This window comes from Euprymna scolopes, chromosome 15 (assembly GCF_053919585.1).
Source record: "Euprymna scolopes isolate OS-2025 chromosome 15, ASM5391958v1, whole genome shotgun sequence".
In the NCBI taxonomy this organism is placed as follows: Eukaryota; Metazoa; Mollusca; class Cephalopoda; order Sepiida; family Sepiolidae; genus Euprymna; species Euprymna scolopes.
The window spans coordinates 131,926,471-131,942,378 of NC_136496.1; the positions used below are offsets into that span (position 1 = coordinate 131,926,471).

Sequence of the window (15,908 nt, forward strand, 5' to 3'; positions counted from 1 at the left end):
GACTTTTAATATGCTGGCCATTTTTCCTCCATGCACAGAGTCGAATGCTTTGGAGAAATCTACAAAGATCATAACTGCCTCAATGTTTTTTGCTTTGACCCCTTCAATCAGTCTCCTAACAGTAAGTATTTGACTAGTAGTAAAGCGATTCTTTCTAAATCCATTTTGGTTCTTCCTGAGCACTTCTTCGATCTTTGGTTGGATACGGTTGAGAAGCATGGCATTGTAGATTTTTGCTGCAATTGGAGTGAGTGTTATTCCTCTGTAATCGCTTGGTATGCTTAGGTCACCCTTCTTGGGGAAGGGAAGTATGCATCCTTCCCTCCATATATTAATAATTTTTTGATTATATAGAGAATTGCACGAATTAAGAAGTATGTCATTGAAACCACCTGTCTTCCATACTTTAGGAAGTATGTTATCTAAGCCTGCAGATTTACTATTCTTGGTCTTCTTAAGTACATTTAGAAGTTCCTCAATTTTAAAATCACCATTCTCAATATCGAGTTCCTGTACAACAATCGGCTGAATTGATTGGTCTGTTACTTCTGGTTTGCTTCTGAGTAGCTTTTCAAAATGTGCTTTCCACTTCGCACATGCATTTTGCGGGGTGTTTGCCTTTAACTTAGTTTTGGCAGGTCGTTTACGCCCAGATATCTCATTTACTACTTGCCAAGCCAGATAGGATTGTTTGTTATCTGCTGCATTCTGGATTTGATCTATTTGTTCTTGAACATACTTCTGTTGTTCTGATAGGTACATTATACTACTGCTTCCTTAATTTTGTATTCTGTCGAGTGGGGTATTTATGTTGCTTTTTGATTATGTTTTTTAATATTATTTTATAATTTTCCCACTGTACTTTTCGCTTTACCTTGGGCTTCAGAGGTATACACTTCTTTGCTGCTTCTTGGTGCGATCTAACGAAATTTTCATAGGTGGTATTAGCAGTTGGTTCCTGCTCTTGTGCTTGTAAAGCATCAAATCTATTTCGCAGTTCGAAGATGAATCTCTGTTTGACCTGATTGTCATGTGACAACGTTGACCAGTTGTAGGGCCGTTTAGATGATTTTTTAGTTTTGTTTGCTCGTAGGCTTAACTTCAACTTAGAGGTTACAATCCTATGATCAGTAGACACACCATAGAAACTGATATAAGCTTCACAGTTATGACAGCTATTGATCCACTTCTTATTGATAAAAAGATAGTCCAGTCGTGCCTTATCTCCATTTGGGGATTGATGGGTCCAGAGCTTACCGGGTCTTTTCTGAAAACAGGAATTCATGCATTGTAGGTTGTTTTCAAGGAGAAAAGTTAATAGATACTCTCCATTTCGGCTTGTTCCATCATGGAAAGAGAACTTATGCTTGTTGTCTTCCCGTCCTATATATGCATTCATGTCACCTCCGATAACCAATAAATTATGTTTGGGGATTGAGCGCACTATTGCTAACAATTCATCATAGAAATTCAGGATCTCTTGCTTGTCACTGACGTTGGTAGGGCTGTAGCAACAAATAATAGTAGTAGTAGGATTACCACTGAAGGTAACAAGAATTATCCTTTGTGTTATCTTCTCAGCACTTTTCAATGATTTCAATGCTCGAGGGTTAAGCAGAAATCCTACTCTCCCAATGGTACTGTTTGTCGAATTTTTCCATGCTGATGCTGATTCAAGTGTCCAGCTGTTAGCAATTTCATGGTACTTTATGTCCATGTCGTTGTGGAAGAGACGGTGCTCTTGAATACACACAATGTCGATATCGTGTTCTTTGGATGAAGCAACAAGTTCTGATATTTTAGATGTGGGTTGAAGTGTCCGTACATTAAAGATGGATATTTTGATGGTATGTTTACATTTTGCTAGCTTAGGTTTTGGTGCTGTAGTAAACTTGTCGATAGCTGTGGTCAGTGCCGGCACACCAAGTAGCGAACCTTGGTTACCCATGTGGCGGTCGATGCGGTATGGAATTCTGGTTTGATTTAGAGTCATATTGAATCTTTCGATAGCTCGGATAATATCACCTGTGTGAGCTACGTCTACAGGCGAATCGCAGTAATTTCTCAATTAGACTTGTTGAATCTGATCGTTGATCTCTTAATGATTCTTCCGCTCAACGTCTTTTGTGCCCTGCCATTGACTGATTCTTTAGTTCTTCCGCCAAGGCTCATAACTGTCATGCTGCTCCCCATGACGTTACCAGGGCCCATTTACCAGTTCAGGTTCTACATCAGTCTTCCGTTATGAGTGGTCCTACATGATTACCGTAGACTATATCCTATAGTAAATATGAACTGAGCAAAATATATTGCCGCAATGTTTTTTTTTTTGTTTTTTTTTTACACAGTGATCACCACTTATCAAGGCCCGGAAGCCACTCAGGGATAAGGGTTATTGCAAGTACATTACGTTAGTGAGGAGATTTGCTGAAATGTTTATTTAAGGGGGCGGTCCATTAGGAATTTGTTAACATTGGACTTGAAGACATCCAAGTTGTAGTCCGGAGGGAAGCAGGCAGACGGAACAGAGTTCAACAGGCGTGCAGTTCTAAGAAAGAAGCTTTGTTCATGGAATCTGCGTTTTGATTTAGGCACATATATAGAGTGGGGGAAATTTTCACAGTAGATTCAGCTAGACGGGTGTTTTTCGTGAAAGATTGGCGAGGGGGGACCAGAGATTGGAGTTCAGACGAGCATCTGCCATGGAAATAACGATAAAACAAGGACAGGCTCGCAATGTCTCTTCTGTGGGAGAGAGGTTGCAGGGTAGAGAAAAGGGCATCCCCCACTAAGCCACGAAGTCTATTTTGTACTCTGTCAAGGCAGGATAGGCTGTTTTTAGCAGCTCCTGCCCAGATATGGCAACAGTATTCCATCCTTGGACGTACTTGGCTTTTATATAGATAGAGAATTGCATCCGTAGTGAGATATATTCTGGAGCGGTAGAAGGATCCCACCATCTTTCCATCGACCTTGGCAACAGACTTGATGTATATGTTTCATTTCAGATCAGGAGTAAAGGTCAAACCCAGAAGCTTGTAAAAACACGGGCCTCACCCAGATGAGAGCCATCCATCACAATTGATGCCAGATGGGGATCAGAGCGTTGATGATGTAAGGATAGCAGTTTGGTTTTGGATGCATTAAAGGTTACCAGCCACATCTTCCCCCACTGAACCACGCGCTCGAGATCAGAGGAGAGAGAATCAGAGAGAACTTTGTCATTTACAGCCTTTGATGTGTTGCCGTAGATGGTCGTGTCATCAGCATAGATGTCAACGAATGATTTAAGTATGTGTTTAGGGAGGTCATTGATGTAGATCAGGAAGAGAGTTGGGCCCAGGATTGACCCCTGAGGGACTCCAGCATTTATATTGCAGGCCTCCGATTTTTGTCCATCTACCACTACTCTTATGAGCCTATCGAGAAGAAATGATTTAATGATTGAGAAAACATTTTCAGTTATACCGTAGCTGGAAATCTTGTGAAGTAGACCCTTATGCCATACCTTGTCGAAGGCCTTTGATATGTCAAGAGTAATTGCCCTAGAAAGGAAGCCTTTGTCAAGAGATTCACTAATCCTGTGGGATATAACCGTCAGCACATCTGCGGTAGATCTTGCAGAGCGGAAACCATATTGTGTGTCACTAAGAAGGTTATTCCTGCTGAGGTGGTTGACTATTTCTCTATTTAATATGGATTCCAGCAACTTACTCATAATACACAGGAGACTTATTGGTCTGTATTGAGAGGGAGATGACTTATCACCTGAATTCTTAAATACAGGGCAAACTGATGAGGTCTAACAGGGAGTCGGAAAGCACTTCTCCTTAAGGCAGCGCTTAAATAGTTTCGTAAGTATGGGAGCAAGTTCTGGTTGAAGCTTTTTTAACACTATAATTGGGATGCCATCAGGGCCAGTTGCTTTACTGGAATCTAGGTTCTTTATTAGCTTGGCGACCTCATGCACGGATATTTGTATGTTACCTAGCTTGTTCTGTGTTATAGGAGGAAATATGGGGAGTTGATGGCCTTCGTCGCATAGGGTAGAATTAGCTGCAAAGTTCTTTGCAAATAGTTTGGCCTTGTTTGACGCTGACGAGATGACCTCTGGTCCATTGATAATGGTTGGGATAGAACGCACACTTCTGTTCAGGATCCTATTTGTTATTTGCCAAAACTGGTGGGATCCAAGCCGCTGATCAGCTACCTTGGATTTAACAGACTGGGCATATAGCTCTCTTGCATTTTTTATTACTCTTTTATAGTGGTTGCTGGCAGACCTAAAAGCAGCTTTAGTCTCAGTGCATCTATTACGTTGGTAGCTATGGAAAAAGTGATTTCTGTGCGCGATAGCAGCAGCACATTCTGGGGAGAACCATGGTTGGCTGTTAGGTTTTTGTTGGAATTTTTTAGATGGTATGAATTGGTCTATGCCTGCAATTAACCATTCGGTCAGATCTGATACTATAGAGGACACATCCTTTTTAAACATGGAGTGCATCCCTGTGCATGTTTTACAATTATTTTAATGGAATGTGCTCTGATCTGATGAACTCGTTGCACTTTTTCCCTTTTGACATGCATATCCCAACAAACCCGCCAAGCAAAACAATCACACCCCTTTACTGTTGAGGTCACTACATGTCAGAAAGCTTTCTACTCTAATAGTTTCTTCCCTCGAACTACTAAACTTTGGAATTTCCTTCCTGCTACCTGCTTCCCTGACTGTACTGATATGCAGAATTTCAAATGTAACGTAAACCAACATCTTGTTTATCTTTGTTTGGCATGGTCGCAGCGATGTCAGGGCGGTATGTGAATGTAAAAACTGCTAATAAAAATAGAATTATTGGTACTTCTGCAATTTAAATCTTGTTTTTCCGTGAGTCTCGCTCGGCAACGCCTAGCGAACGACGAAAACCGTCGGATTATACCGAACGAACGGAAGTTAATGAAAAAAAAGAAAACGAACAAAAAAGAAATAAAATAAAACAAACAACCTACCGTAATAAATTCATAATTTTTACTGTTTTTATTTATTTTGTTTTATTGGCAACTGTTTTTTCTGGGTTATTTTTATTTTTTTATTTTGGTTATTAAAGTTTTGTTTCTTTGAGTTAGTGAACATATATATTTTTGTTTTGTTTGTGTATGGAAAGTTATTTTGATATTATTTTACAACGTAACCCGGCTTTATTTTAATTCTTGTTGCCTAGGAATGTTAAGCCGATGAGTTTGAAATATACATTCTGAGGAAGACAATTTGATAAAAAGGAAACTATTCTAATCATAAAAAGGAAACTATTTGATCATGTTAAAGGAAATTATTTAATCATGATGAACGAAACTTTGATAATAAAAAGGAAACTATTTAATCGTAAGAAATGAAACTATTTGCTTGCTTACTTTCGAATACCTGTATATACTGAGACAAATGTCGTTTGTATAAATGTTAGTATCTGAGATTACCTTCATGGCTATTGACAATTTAAGATCAGTAGATACAAATAATCTTCTTTCTTCAACCTTGTCTTTTCGATGAGAATACATGACTCTATGGTGTTATTTGGCGTTCCTCTGCGTAACATTAGAGATGGACTTTGAATGTGTTATAAGTCTCACCTCGTAATGTGTTGTCACGTGCACTAAGTTAACTTTGTGTGGCACACGTTATAGAATATCGTTTGACTTCAAAATATTCTCTGTTTATTCTTCTCATAAATATTTCTTCCTACAGCGTTTTCCCCCTCTCTCTCTCTCGCACACACGCACACACACACACACGCACACAAACACACACACACACACACACACACACACACAATTTCACAATGTTTAAAACTGATAAGTTTGATTGAACCGGAAAAAGGCTGCATTAAGATTCAGGATTCCTGAACCTGGGAAGGAACTTCCAGAAAACGTAGTAAATGTGCTAATGTCGTAATGATTAAAGGTGAAACCAGACAGATGTAGATTTTTACAATCCTTTCTTTACAATCTTGCACTCTTGTTTTTTTTTTCTTGTATAATTTATTGAATTGAATTAAGCTTACATTTTTCTGTGTTTAGACAAAAAATGCAATTGGAATTCTATTCGAATAAATAGGTTTATGTACGGTTTTAGCGTTCACAATTTTGTTTCAGATAGCTATTTTTATATGATTATCCGATTTGTAGTTTTAAATTTACATCGGAATTTCCTATGTAACAAAATAAAAATTATTTATAAAAATGAATTTGAAATAATTTGTAAGAGAACTTAGTATTTTTATATTCATCAAAAAGGTTACTAAGATTTATATTTGCCTCAGTCGACTTGGACAGGTGTTTTGGCATTGTATGCTCTTTTGTGTAAAGTTCTACCTGCCTTATCCCTACATGGCAACTGTCTTATCTTTTGCGTAATTTATTGAATTGAATTGTTTACTTTGTTGCTGAATGCAGACGACTCCTTTCCGCTGTTTACGATCTTGAACAAAAAGCGGGCGGGTAATTTCGAAATGTAAAATAGTTACTATATTTATCAAATTTTATTTATTCATGCGATCCTAGAAAAGTTACGTTTCTGGCTTACATATCATAAAACAGTAAAATCTCTCTCTCTTTCTCTCTCTCTCTCTCTTTCTCTCTCTCTCTCTCTTTCTCTCTCTCTTTTTCTCTTTTTCTTTTTCTTTTTCTCTCTTTCTCTGTACCTTAAATATCATATATTTTCATTAATTACTACCTAACTCTATTAACGAATTGAGCGCCCCTGAAGTAAATACAGAAAATTGATCATAAAATATATGATATTTATGTTGATATATATATGATTATACATCAAATAATTATATATATATATATATATATATATATATATATATATATATATATATATATATACATGTTTGTGTATTATAGAAATCGAGATGTTAAGAATTATAACATTCAATTAAATTCCAACACGGTTTAAATTTTTCAAGGAATATAAAGACGCGGTTAACTTTTCGTTCGATTCCATTCGGATTTATTGGCGGCAATTATCTGTAAAGTCCATAAAATAACTAAACTATATCATGACGTAAAGAAACCAAATTTATATTTTAAAAATAATTTTGTTCATTCAATAAATAAACACTAAAAAACATAGAAAAATATCTCAATGAAGAATTAATTTAAAAAGGTTTAAGTATTTAATCATTTTTTTTTATTGTTTGAGATTTAAAATGAGTCGAATTTGTTTCGATTCCTGAATACATTTGCGGATTTACAGTTTTCTATCAACAAGTATGTCTAAAACACATCATCGGGCTAAAAAAAGTTATTCCTGGACATATTTTTTATTACTGGATATTGCAAATAGTATTTTTATTTTTAGCTTCTAATGGGGCTTCTCGATGCCATAATAGTGGGTAATTGCAACGGCTTTACCTTATCATGTGCTACAAAAATATGTTTTCATTTCTTTTTCTTTCTTACTTTCCCTCGAAGCCCTTCTATAACCAAGTCCGCAGACCTGTTTCACAAATCCCAAAACTCTATCTTGAAAAGTCTCCAGAAAAAATACACAATTAAACCCAGAACTCCAACTTCCAACGTAGATCTCCACTACAATGTCTCCTCCAACATCAGGGATTTACGTTCCAACCTTCCAGAGATTGAAACCCAATTTCAGGAGACTAAACCAGACCTATTATCTCGAAGCGAAACTGGCATTGGACCGACTATCTCCTGATGAGTTCGTAATGTTCACAATGTGGAATGATTAACCCATTCAAACAAGAAAGATGATGAGGGGAGATTCTGTCACGATTTCTTCATTGCTTATGACCTGACTCAGATTGTTCACGAACCCACCCGAGTGCTCAACACTAACGGTCAGTATGAAAATACCCTAGAACTTTTCTCACAATTTGCCCTCAGCTATGTTCATTTTCCATTCTGTCTCCACTGGGATCTTCCGACCACTCGGTTGTATCAGTTAAGATTAAAACTAAATGCAATAAGTCCTCAGACGTATCTCTCCATTGTACAGTATATCGATACTCTATGGCTGACTGGGATATCTTCCGTATATCTATATCAGATCTACCTCTGCGTTCCCTGTATAAAAAGAATGTGTCCTCTATAGTATCAGACATGACGAAATGGTTAATTGTGGGTATGGATCGCTTCATACCCTCCAAATTCCAGCAAAACCTAACAGTAAGCCATGATTCTCTCCAGAATGTGCTGTTGCCATTGCGCACAGAAATTGCTTTTTCCATTGCTTCCAACGTAATAGATGTACTGAGACAGAAAGACAGAATAGTAAAGAACCTATAACTTCTTATAAAACATATAAAAATAAAAATAAATTTACAGCAATCTACTATAGTAGTAGAATTGAATTTTCGGCAGAATCATGTACTTTTAATGTGTGGATCTGTTTGCAAGATTTCTTTTTTCAGAATTTTATTTCGGTGGAAATTGTATTAAGAAAATAGCGGCCGATGTTATCGCTTAACTGGTTGAAAATGACTCACCCCTAAACTAACATTAGTCCGAATAACAACCCCCATAAGTCTTAAAACCACACGTAATCGGTTAAGTTTAGCAAATTAAATGATAATTACAGTGGTCATTTTTGATTTTCGTGTTTCGATAAGACAGCTTTCATTGAAATAAAAAATAAATGATTTTAAACCAGTTATAAGAATACGTGTTCGGAGAGAATTTAATTCTACGTAGTTTAGTATTTTATATATAGTAGCATTTTTTAAGAGTTCATAACTTTTAACTACTCTGTACTTTAAGCAAAACGTTTTTAAGGTTCCAGAATGCGATACAAAATAAATTTCAAATGTTCACCTCACTCCAATCGATTTGAGCTTCCGGATTCGAAGTTATCTTGCGGTAAAGAGTTTTTAATTCCTGGTTTCTCACAGTCGGACCGAAGAGTCGACGGATTTCTTCACTGAACTGATCATAGCGTAAACTCTCTGAAATAAAAAAGAAAGAATACACAAAGTGACCAAAGCGAATTACAATAGTTTTAAGGCTTAAACACGACATATAGTTTAGAATTGATAGTAAAAAAAATATTGCACGATTTAAATCAGGGTTTCATAGCCATACAGCGTTCAATTAGAACTGCTCTAACCCACTTCTCATAGCAATTGAGCAACGAAACTTGGTACAGTTATTAGCCCTTTTTGTTACATAGATCTACTCAGAGTTATGCATTTTAGTGCAGCTCTGGAGATAGTTTTTGTAGTCTTCCTTCTATTGCGCATTATTCACTGCACTGTTCTAACTTTTTCAAAAATCAAGAATTCCTAATTTCTGTGGCTCAATACGTTTTCTCGTGATTACGGTGTACCTTCTTGTGACTTCTAGCTTCTATATACTTTTATCTGTTTGTACTGAACTTATGTCGGATAGGTCTGGGGAATAAATTCTATCTTTGAGCAATGGCAGCTGCACAAGTAAAAGTGAAGCAGTGGGGACAGGAGGATTTGATATAAAATTTCTGTATGGGAAAACGTGCTTCAATTGTTTCTTTGAATCATGTAGTAGTCTAATTTGCACACTGTTCTGCAGAAGGAGAAAAGATACTGCTCCAAGAGTCACCTCTAATCTTATCTCTGATCGCTTTTGATCAGCTTTTTTGAAATACTTCGTCATTTTGAGCAATGGCTCTTCAACTTGGAGTCAAGAGTTTAGAGTTATTTCTACCAACATCACAACATGATCAGCATTTCCGAGAGGATTATGGGTGTTTGTTACATAATATTCATGAACTCTGGTCAGAAATAGGTCTAGAACTGAGGCTTGCTGATCCTAACGATCTGTGAAACTGGCCGGGAACTTGACAGTCTGTGCCAGGGAATGTGATCTAGAAAAACTATGTGTGTTGCTACCACTGCGTCGGTTAACTAGAGAAACCAAGCTAATTACTATGGTGAACATTAAAGTCACCAAATACATGTACTTTATCGCTAGTGTCTAGGGAGAGTGCTTGATCTATGCTATCAAAGACATGGTTGATTATGATATAGTCCTGGGTCGAAGGAGAACGGTAGAAAAATATAATGCTATGTCGCTATTTTATTCTAAAACACACGAAGACCTGGTCGTCTAATTCTAGTTTAGATTCTCTAGTCAAGGGGAGAGTGTTACGAATAAACATTCCATGTACAATTCAGCCTGTGCCTGCTATGTAGCCCGTAAGCAGAGTGTAGCACCTGTAAACTCCAGCTGATATTCTAGTGGTGTACTGTTCAAGTGGAGATCCTCAGCCGTGATGTAGACAATACATGTAGGAGAAGGAAACTCTGATGAAAAATTAAACCAGATAGAAAGTGTCTGTTAGTCATGTAAAGCCATCTTCTACCGATGGTGTTATCAAAAATGCTTCCAAAGGCTTTTAAAAAATTATAATGAGAATACTCATGTTAATATGCAATCTGGTCCAATTGGAGATAACACACACACATAAACGCTCACACACACACACACACACACACACACACACACACATATATATATATATATATGTGTGTGTGTGTGTATATGCATATATATAAGTATATAGATATATGTAAACATATATCTATATGTATATGTTCATTTTCTTATTCTGAAGGTTCTGATTTTAGCTAGACACAAACAAATGGATGACTATTCCTTCTATATAGAGATATTATTATTATTATTATTATTATTATTATTATTATTATTATTATTATTATTATTTATTTATTTATTTATTTAGCGGTAGGAGGAGCGCCCGCTTTTGCCCGGTCGTAAGATGCGCTCATATATGTTATTTTAATTTGTCCAGATTTTGTATATATTATTATAGAGTCGTAATTTTTAAAGTAAGTAATAAGTATTTGGGTGCCATCAGCTAGAATCGATACCGAAAGTAAAACTGTAGCATTCAAAGCTGGTGACGTTACCACTGTATCAAAGTAACACGCATATGAACTGATTAAAAATTAAAATAAAAAATAAACTAAGATAAATGTACAAAATGTATAACGATTTTTTTCAATTTTGACCCATTTTTGACCCCTTAAAAACTAAAGACCTATAAAAGAACGGCCCGTAAAAAGTCCAATCATTTGAGGCCCCTTGCGCCACTCTGCGTCTTTTAGTTTCGGAAGAGATAGAGTTTTGAAAATATGGAGACAGACAGACATATATTTTTTTATACATTAGATTATTTTTATCTTTTAGTCATTAGCTGTGTGCTACACTTTTTAAAAATGTTGCGCATGACAGGAATGAAACATGTCTATATTTATCAAATGAATAACATTAATATGATATACATTTACCTGAAATCAGTTGTCGTCTGACCTCCGGGGTCAGTTCTGTATCTTGAAAAGTCACTTCCTTAATTAGGTTTGTAAAACGTTCAAGTTGTTTGCCGAATGAATTTTGGGTGTATGGTCGAGGTAATTTCGCTTTCGTAGCTTGGTTTTTTGACTTCATGCTTGCATAGTTGCTTTGTCTTTTTCACTCGAAATACTGAAAACAAAAAGTATCAGGATTTGATAAATGCATATTATAATTGATCATTTGCGTCTGTTTTTATGGCGCTTATAGATTCTAAAATGACCAGAATTGTATCAAATTTAGCATGAAGTATTCTTCCCATGAGGAGTGTGTTATAGATATACAAGAAATGTCTTATAGTCTCTGTACATGTGCATTGTGTTAGTAAAAAAAAAAGTAAGTGCTCGATCAAAATATTCATTTATTTATCTCAGTGCATCAATCAACAAACAGACGCTGGAATAGATAAACATCTAGAGAGAGTGAGTAATAAAAAAACGGTAAAAAATAGAAAAATAAACAGAAACAATAAGTGGACAAGAATTTCTACATGGAATTTCACCGCCAAAATTTTAAGCTTTCTATCCTTCACCTGGACGACAAACCTCTTTTTATTTTCCCTGTTTTCTGTTATTTCTTTCTTTTCCTTTTATTTATTGTGATCTTCATTATTTTTCAAAAAAAAATAATGACAATTTAAAATCTAATTTCATTGCTAAAATAATTCGGTCTGAAGACGTCGCATCTTTAAAAGAAGAAACAGCAGAAACATGTATGCACGTATGTAGCCAATAATAGTGGTTAAATAACATACAAGAATATGGCTTTTCGTTTTATCAGTTTGTTCAAGCTGAGGATGAGGCACGTAGCAATCTTTCAATTTTGACCCCTTAGTAGGCTTTTTTACCGGATGAAGACTGATGAAAAGGTTTTCCACGTATCTGAATATCTTATATACCAAATTTCAAGTGGGCAGATAAAAAACCAGTTGAGTATATAGGTTGAGAGTTGTCCTCACACACATTCTCACTTTTATTTAAAAAAAAACAATTTAGGTAACTTGATTATGTAGTAGAGCTGGCGTCTATTCAATGTAGCCGCCTTCAGCCTTGATCACTGTCTCGATACGGGTCCGGAAGTGGGAGCATTTTCACAAGCACCGACGGAAGCTCGGATGGGAGGTCATGTTGGTGATATTCTCGACTTATGACCAAACAAAGTAGTCCAGCAGGTTCAGGTCGGAAGAGAAGGGGGAGGCCGGTGAGAGAAGAGTACAAAGTTGTGGCACTACTTCTGAAACTAAGTTTGGGTTCCTTTGGATTTGTGGGCTGGTGCCATGTCCTGCTGCCACACCCAGGGTCTGCCAGCTGACACCTGATTGTACTAGGGAATCATCCCACTCTTCAGCACATCTAGGTACACTTTGGTGTTGACTTTCAAGCTGACTTCGAAGATGGGAGGTGGCATGATTTGGCCCTTAATTGAAACCACACCAAAGATCATAACCGTGCGCGAAAACTTTGTTTTCATCACCCTGGACACGTCCCTGTTATTCGTGGCAATCCAGTGATGGATTTGAATGGTTCTAGCGATGGTCCTGTTGTCATAACTTAGATCAGTAGAGAGTATGAGTTGTACAACGGCGTACCTTCGATCTCGCTAGTTGAACATTGTGTCACTTTCAGACATGATAGAAGGCTCCTATCGCTCTTGGGATTTGTACATAACTGGCCAACTCGTAGATAGTCTGCAACAACAAACAAAAAGAAAAAAGAATACCAATTTTCATCAAACGGAAATGAAAGCATGTCGTCTTTTCTAGGGTGACAATTTTATCGTTCCACACTGCTGTTGTTCAAAATACGTAGTTTACCATCTCTACCACACATCAATGTGGCTAAGTGCACCAATATTCGAAATCCATGCACTAATGGTTGGTGGTCGGTGCTCTACTCACTGAACTATATGTCACTTAAAGTACAAAGAATTATATGCGTCAGTAATATGTATGTGCCTGGTAAAATCCTTAGCTAACTTGTATTTATGAATTATGGAATATGTATTCTAGACAGTAGAGTTAAAGTAAGACCGGCCGCATCATTTATTTTGCGTTTTTAAACTTTACTATTTACGGGGTTCCACCAAAACTGTATCATATCCCAAAAGAAAGAAAACATTAATGACTAATACTATATTTATTGCTTATGTGGTATACTGGTGGGTATCAATTACTATATAGGTGTTCCCTATATATATATAAAGGTTAGAGAATCTACATAAAAACCTATTGATGTATTTATTATGTAAAATTATCCGGGTAATACAACAAAAGTGGTCCCGAATATCTTATTCATCACCTCCACTAAGAAAGTTATGGGAAACAGAACTATTTTTAAAAATTAAATATATCCTATTTTAATGAAGTTTTAATCATATATATATAATATTCTCCGAGGATGTCGTCTCTAATTTTGAGGTTTAATGTGTATAATCACTATGTGGATCTATTCATGGATCTATAGAGGAAGAAACTTCTTAAAACAGAATACGTATATTCGATTTTGATGAAATATAAATCATATAAGGCAATAATTCAGTTTCTTTCTATTGTATTAAGAGAAAAGCGGGGAAGAGTAAACATAAAAAGAAAGTAAAAAGGTTTTATGAGAATAGTGAAAAAGGACACCATGTTTCTTATGAAATGCCGAGGAACGTTGGGTCCTTCTGCTAGTATATATAACTTCATCCCGACTCTAAAATACAGACTAATGTGCATATATATATATATATATATATATATATATATATATATATAGAGAGAGAGAGAGATAGATAGATAGATAGATAGATAGATAGATAGATAGATATAGATATATACGCGTACATATACATATATATGCATACATATATATATACAGACAATTCATATGTATAAACACATATGTACATACATAAATGCATATATAAGTATATACATATACATGCATATATATATACACATGCGTATACATATATATAAATATATACATATATATGCATAAATATATACATACATACATAGGCATATATATATGCATAAATATATACATGTATCTATATATATTCACGCATACACAGTCATGAAACAGTTGACAAATAGATAAAAATCCGATGACTCCCCCCCCATCATGTACTAATTTTTCAATTTTGACTCCTTAGCAACATTTTTTCTGCAGAAAAATCGATTAAAAGTTTTCTACGTGATTCTCTATACCAAATTTTGAGTCTGTAGATCAAAAATGTGTTCAGCATATAAGTTGAGAAGTGTCCTCGCACACACATTCTCACTTTTATAGATATATAGATATACACACATACTTATATACATACACATATACACACACACATACACACACACACACACACACACATATATATATATATATATATATATATATATAATATATATACGTGTATATATATATGCGCCATATCGCACAAAATTCAGCGATATTTAGGGAACAGTAGAAAGAAAATAGCAAGTGTTCAAAAATAAATTATGAAAGAAATTTTTCTATAATGAAAGATATTCCTTTTATTTCTTTCATTTTTGATACCGATTGATACGTTTTTTTAACTTTCCAGTTTGGGATGTTATCTTCCTTTTTCATTTTAATTTATATGAATGTATGTGCGAACACTAGCGAACCTTAATTTTCCCCGTCATTTTCGAAGGAGATCATAAACTCGTATAAAATAGAACATAACTAAATTTCGCTTACCCAAAGTCAGGCCAATCATCTGTTGTAATGTGGAATATCAGAACGTATGTGTCCGTCCGGGGCTTCTGACTGTGGCAACTGTTGGCTAAGTAAATTAATTCGACTTATGCGCCTCCTGGGCTATTGGCAAAAACTGCCGTCTCCAAGCGCGACACGGTCACACGTACACACAACACAATGCAAAGGCGGTCAGGTACTGAACAAGTGACAATCTATGAATGTTATTTAAAAAACATCTTTTGAAAACTAAAATAGAGTTTTTCACTATAAATTCATAAAGCTTTCACCGAACACATGTTTTAAATAATGCTTATGTCGATTGCTCGTATAAATAAGAATTGTGAATTTAAATTAAGTATAACATTTGAATTATCTATATTTTTGGAATGGGTATATGGATTTTTTTTAATTAAACAATAAAAGCTTCTCTGTCAGTGTGAGTAACGGTTTCTACCAAACTACTCTGTCAATTGTTTATTTACAGACTTGAAACTTGATATATAGGGGATTCGGGCCTGTGGAATAAATTTGATTTGGTTTTTAGTCGGTACAAATACTTGCTAAGGGTCGAAATTGAAAAAAAAATGGGAATTTGACAAGCTTAAGTCGAATAAAGATGTGCCTCCTACACATGCGCATATATACATTTATACGTTTAACTAGAACGTTAAGTTCTGATAGGCACATGGACTTAACTCAGACGATAACGAATAACGCTGTAGAGCTAAATATCTTGGCTTCGATTTTTAGTTCATGGCACCCAAGTAATATTTTTAAAAAATTGAAATCACTGCTATATATTGGGGACAATATAATAAGCAATAGAGAATTAGCTCTTTA

At 35.6% G+C, this 15,908-nt stretch overlaps 1 protein-coding gene across 2 annotated transcripts in view; it reads right to left on the bottom strand.

Moving 5' to 3' along the window:
• Positions 1-15,181, bottom strand: part of LOC145294152 (WD repeat-containing protein 64-like) — a 124,088-nt gene extending 108,907 nt beyond the window's left edge. For both annotated transcript variants that reach the window (XR_013869829.1, XM_080141262.1), the window contains exons 1-3: positions 15,069-15,181; positions 11,307-11,499; positions 8,833-8,963 (exon numbers count right to left, since the gene is read on the bottom strand). Coding sequence is in view for 1 of the 2 variants with exons in the window: in XM_080141262.1 (XP_079997388.1) it covers positions 8,833-8,963; positions 11,307-11,463 (288 nt within the window). In the remaining variant the exon portion in view is untranslated. The remainder of the gene's footprint in view (positions 1-8,832; positions 8,964-11,306; positions 11,500-15,068) is intronic.
• Between the last annotated feature and the right edge of the window lie 727 nt (positions 15,182-15,908).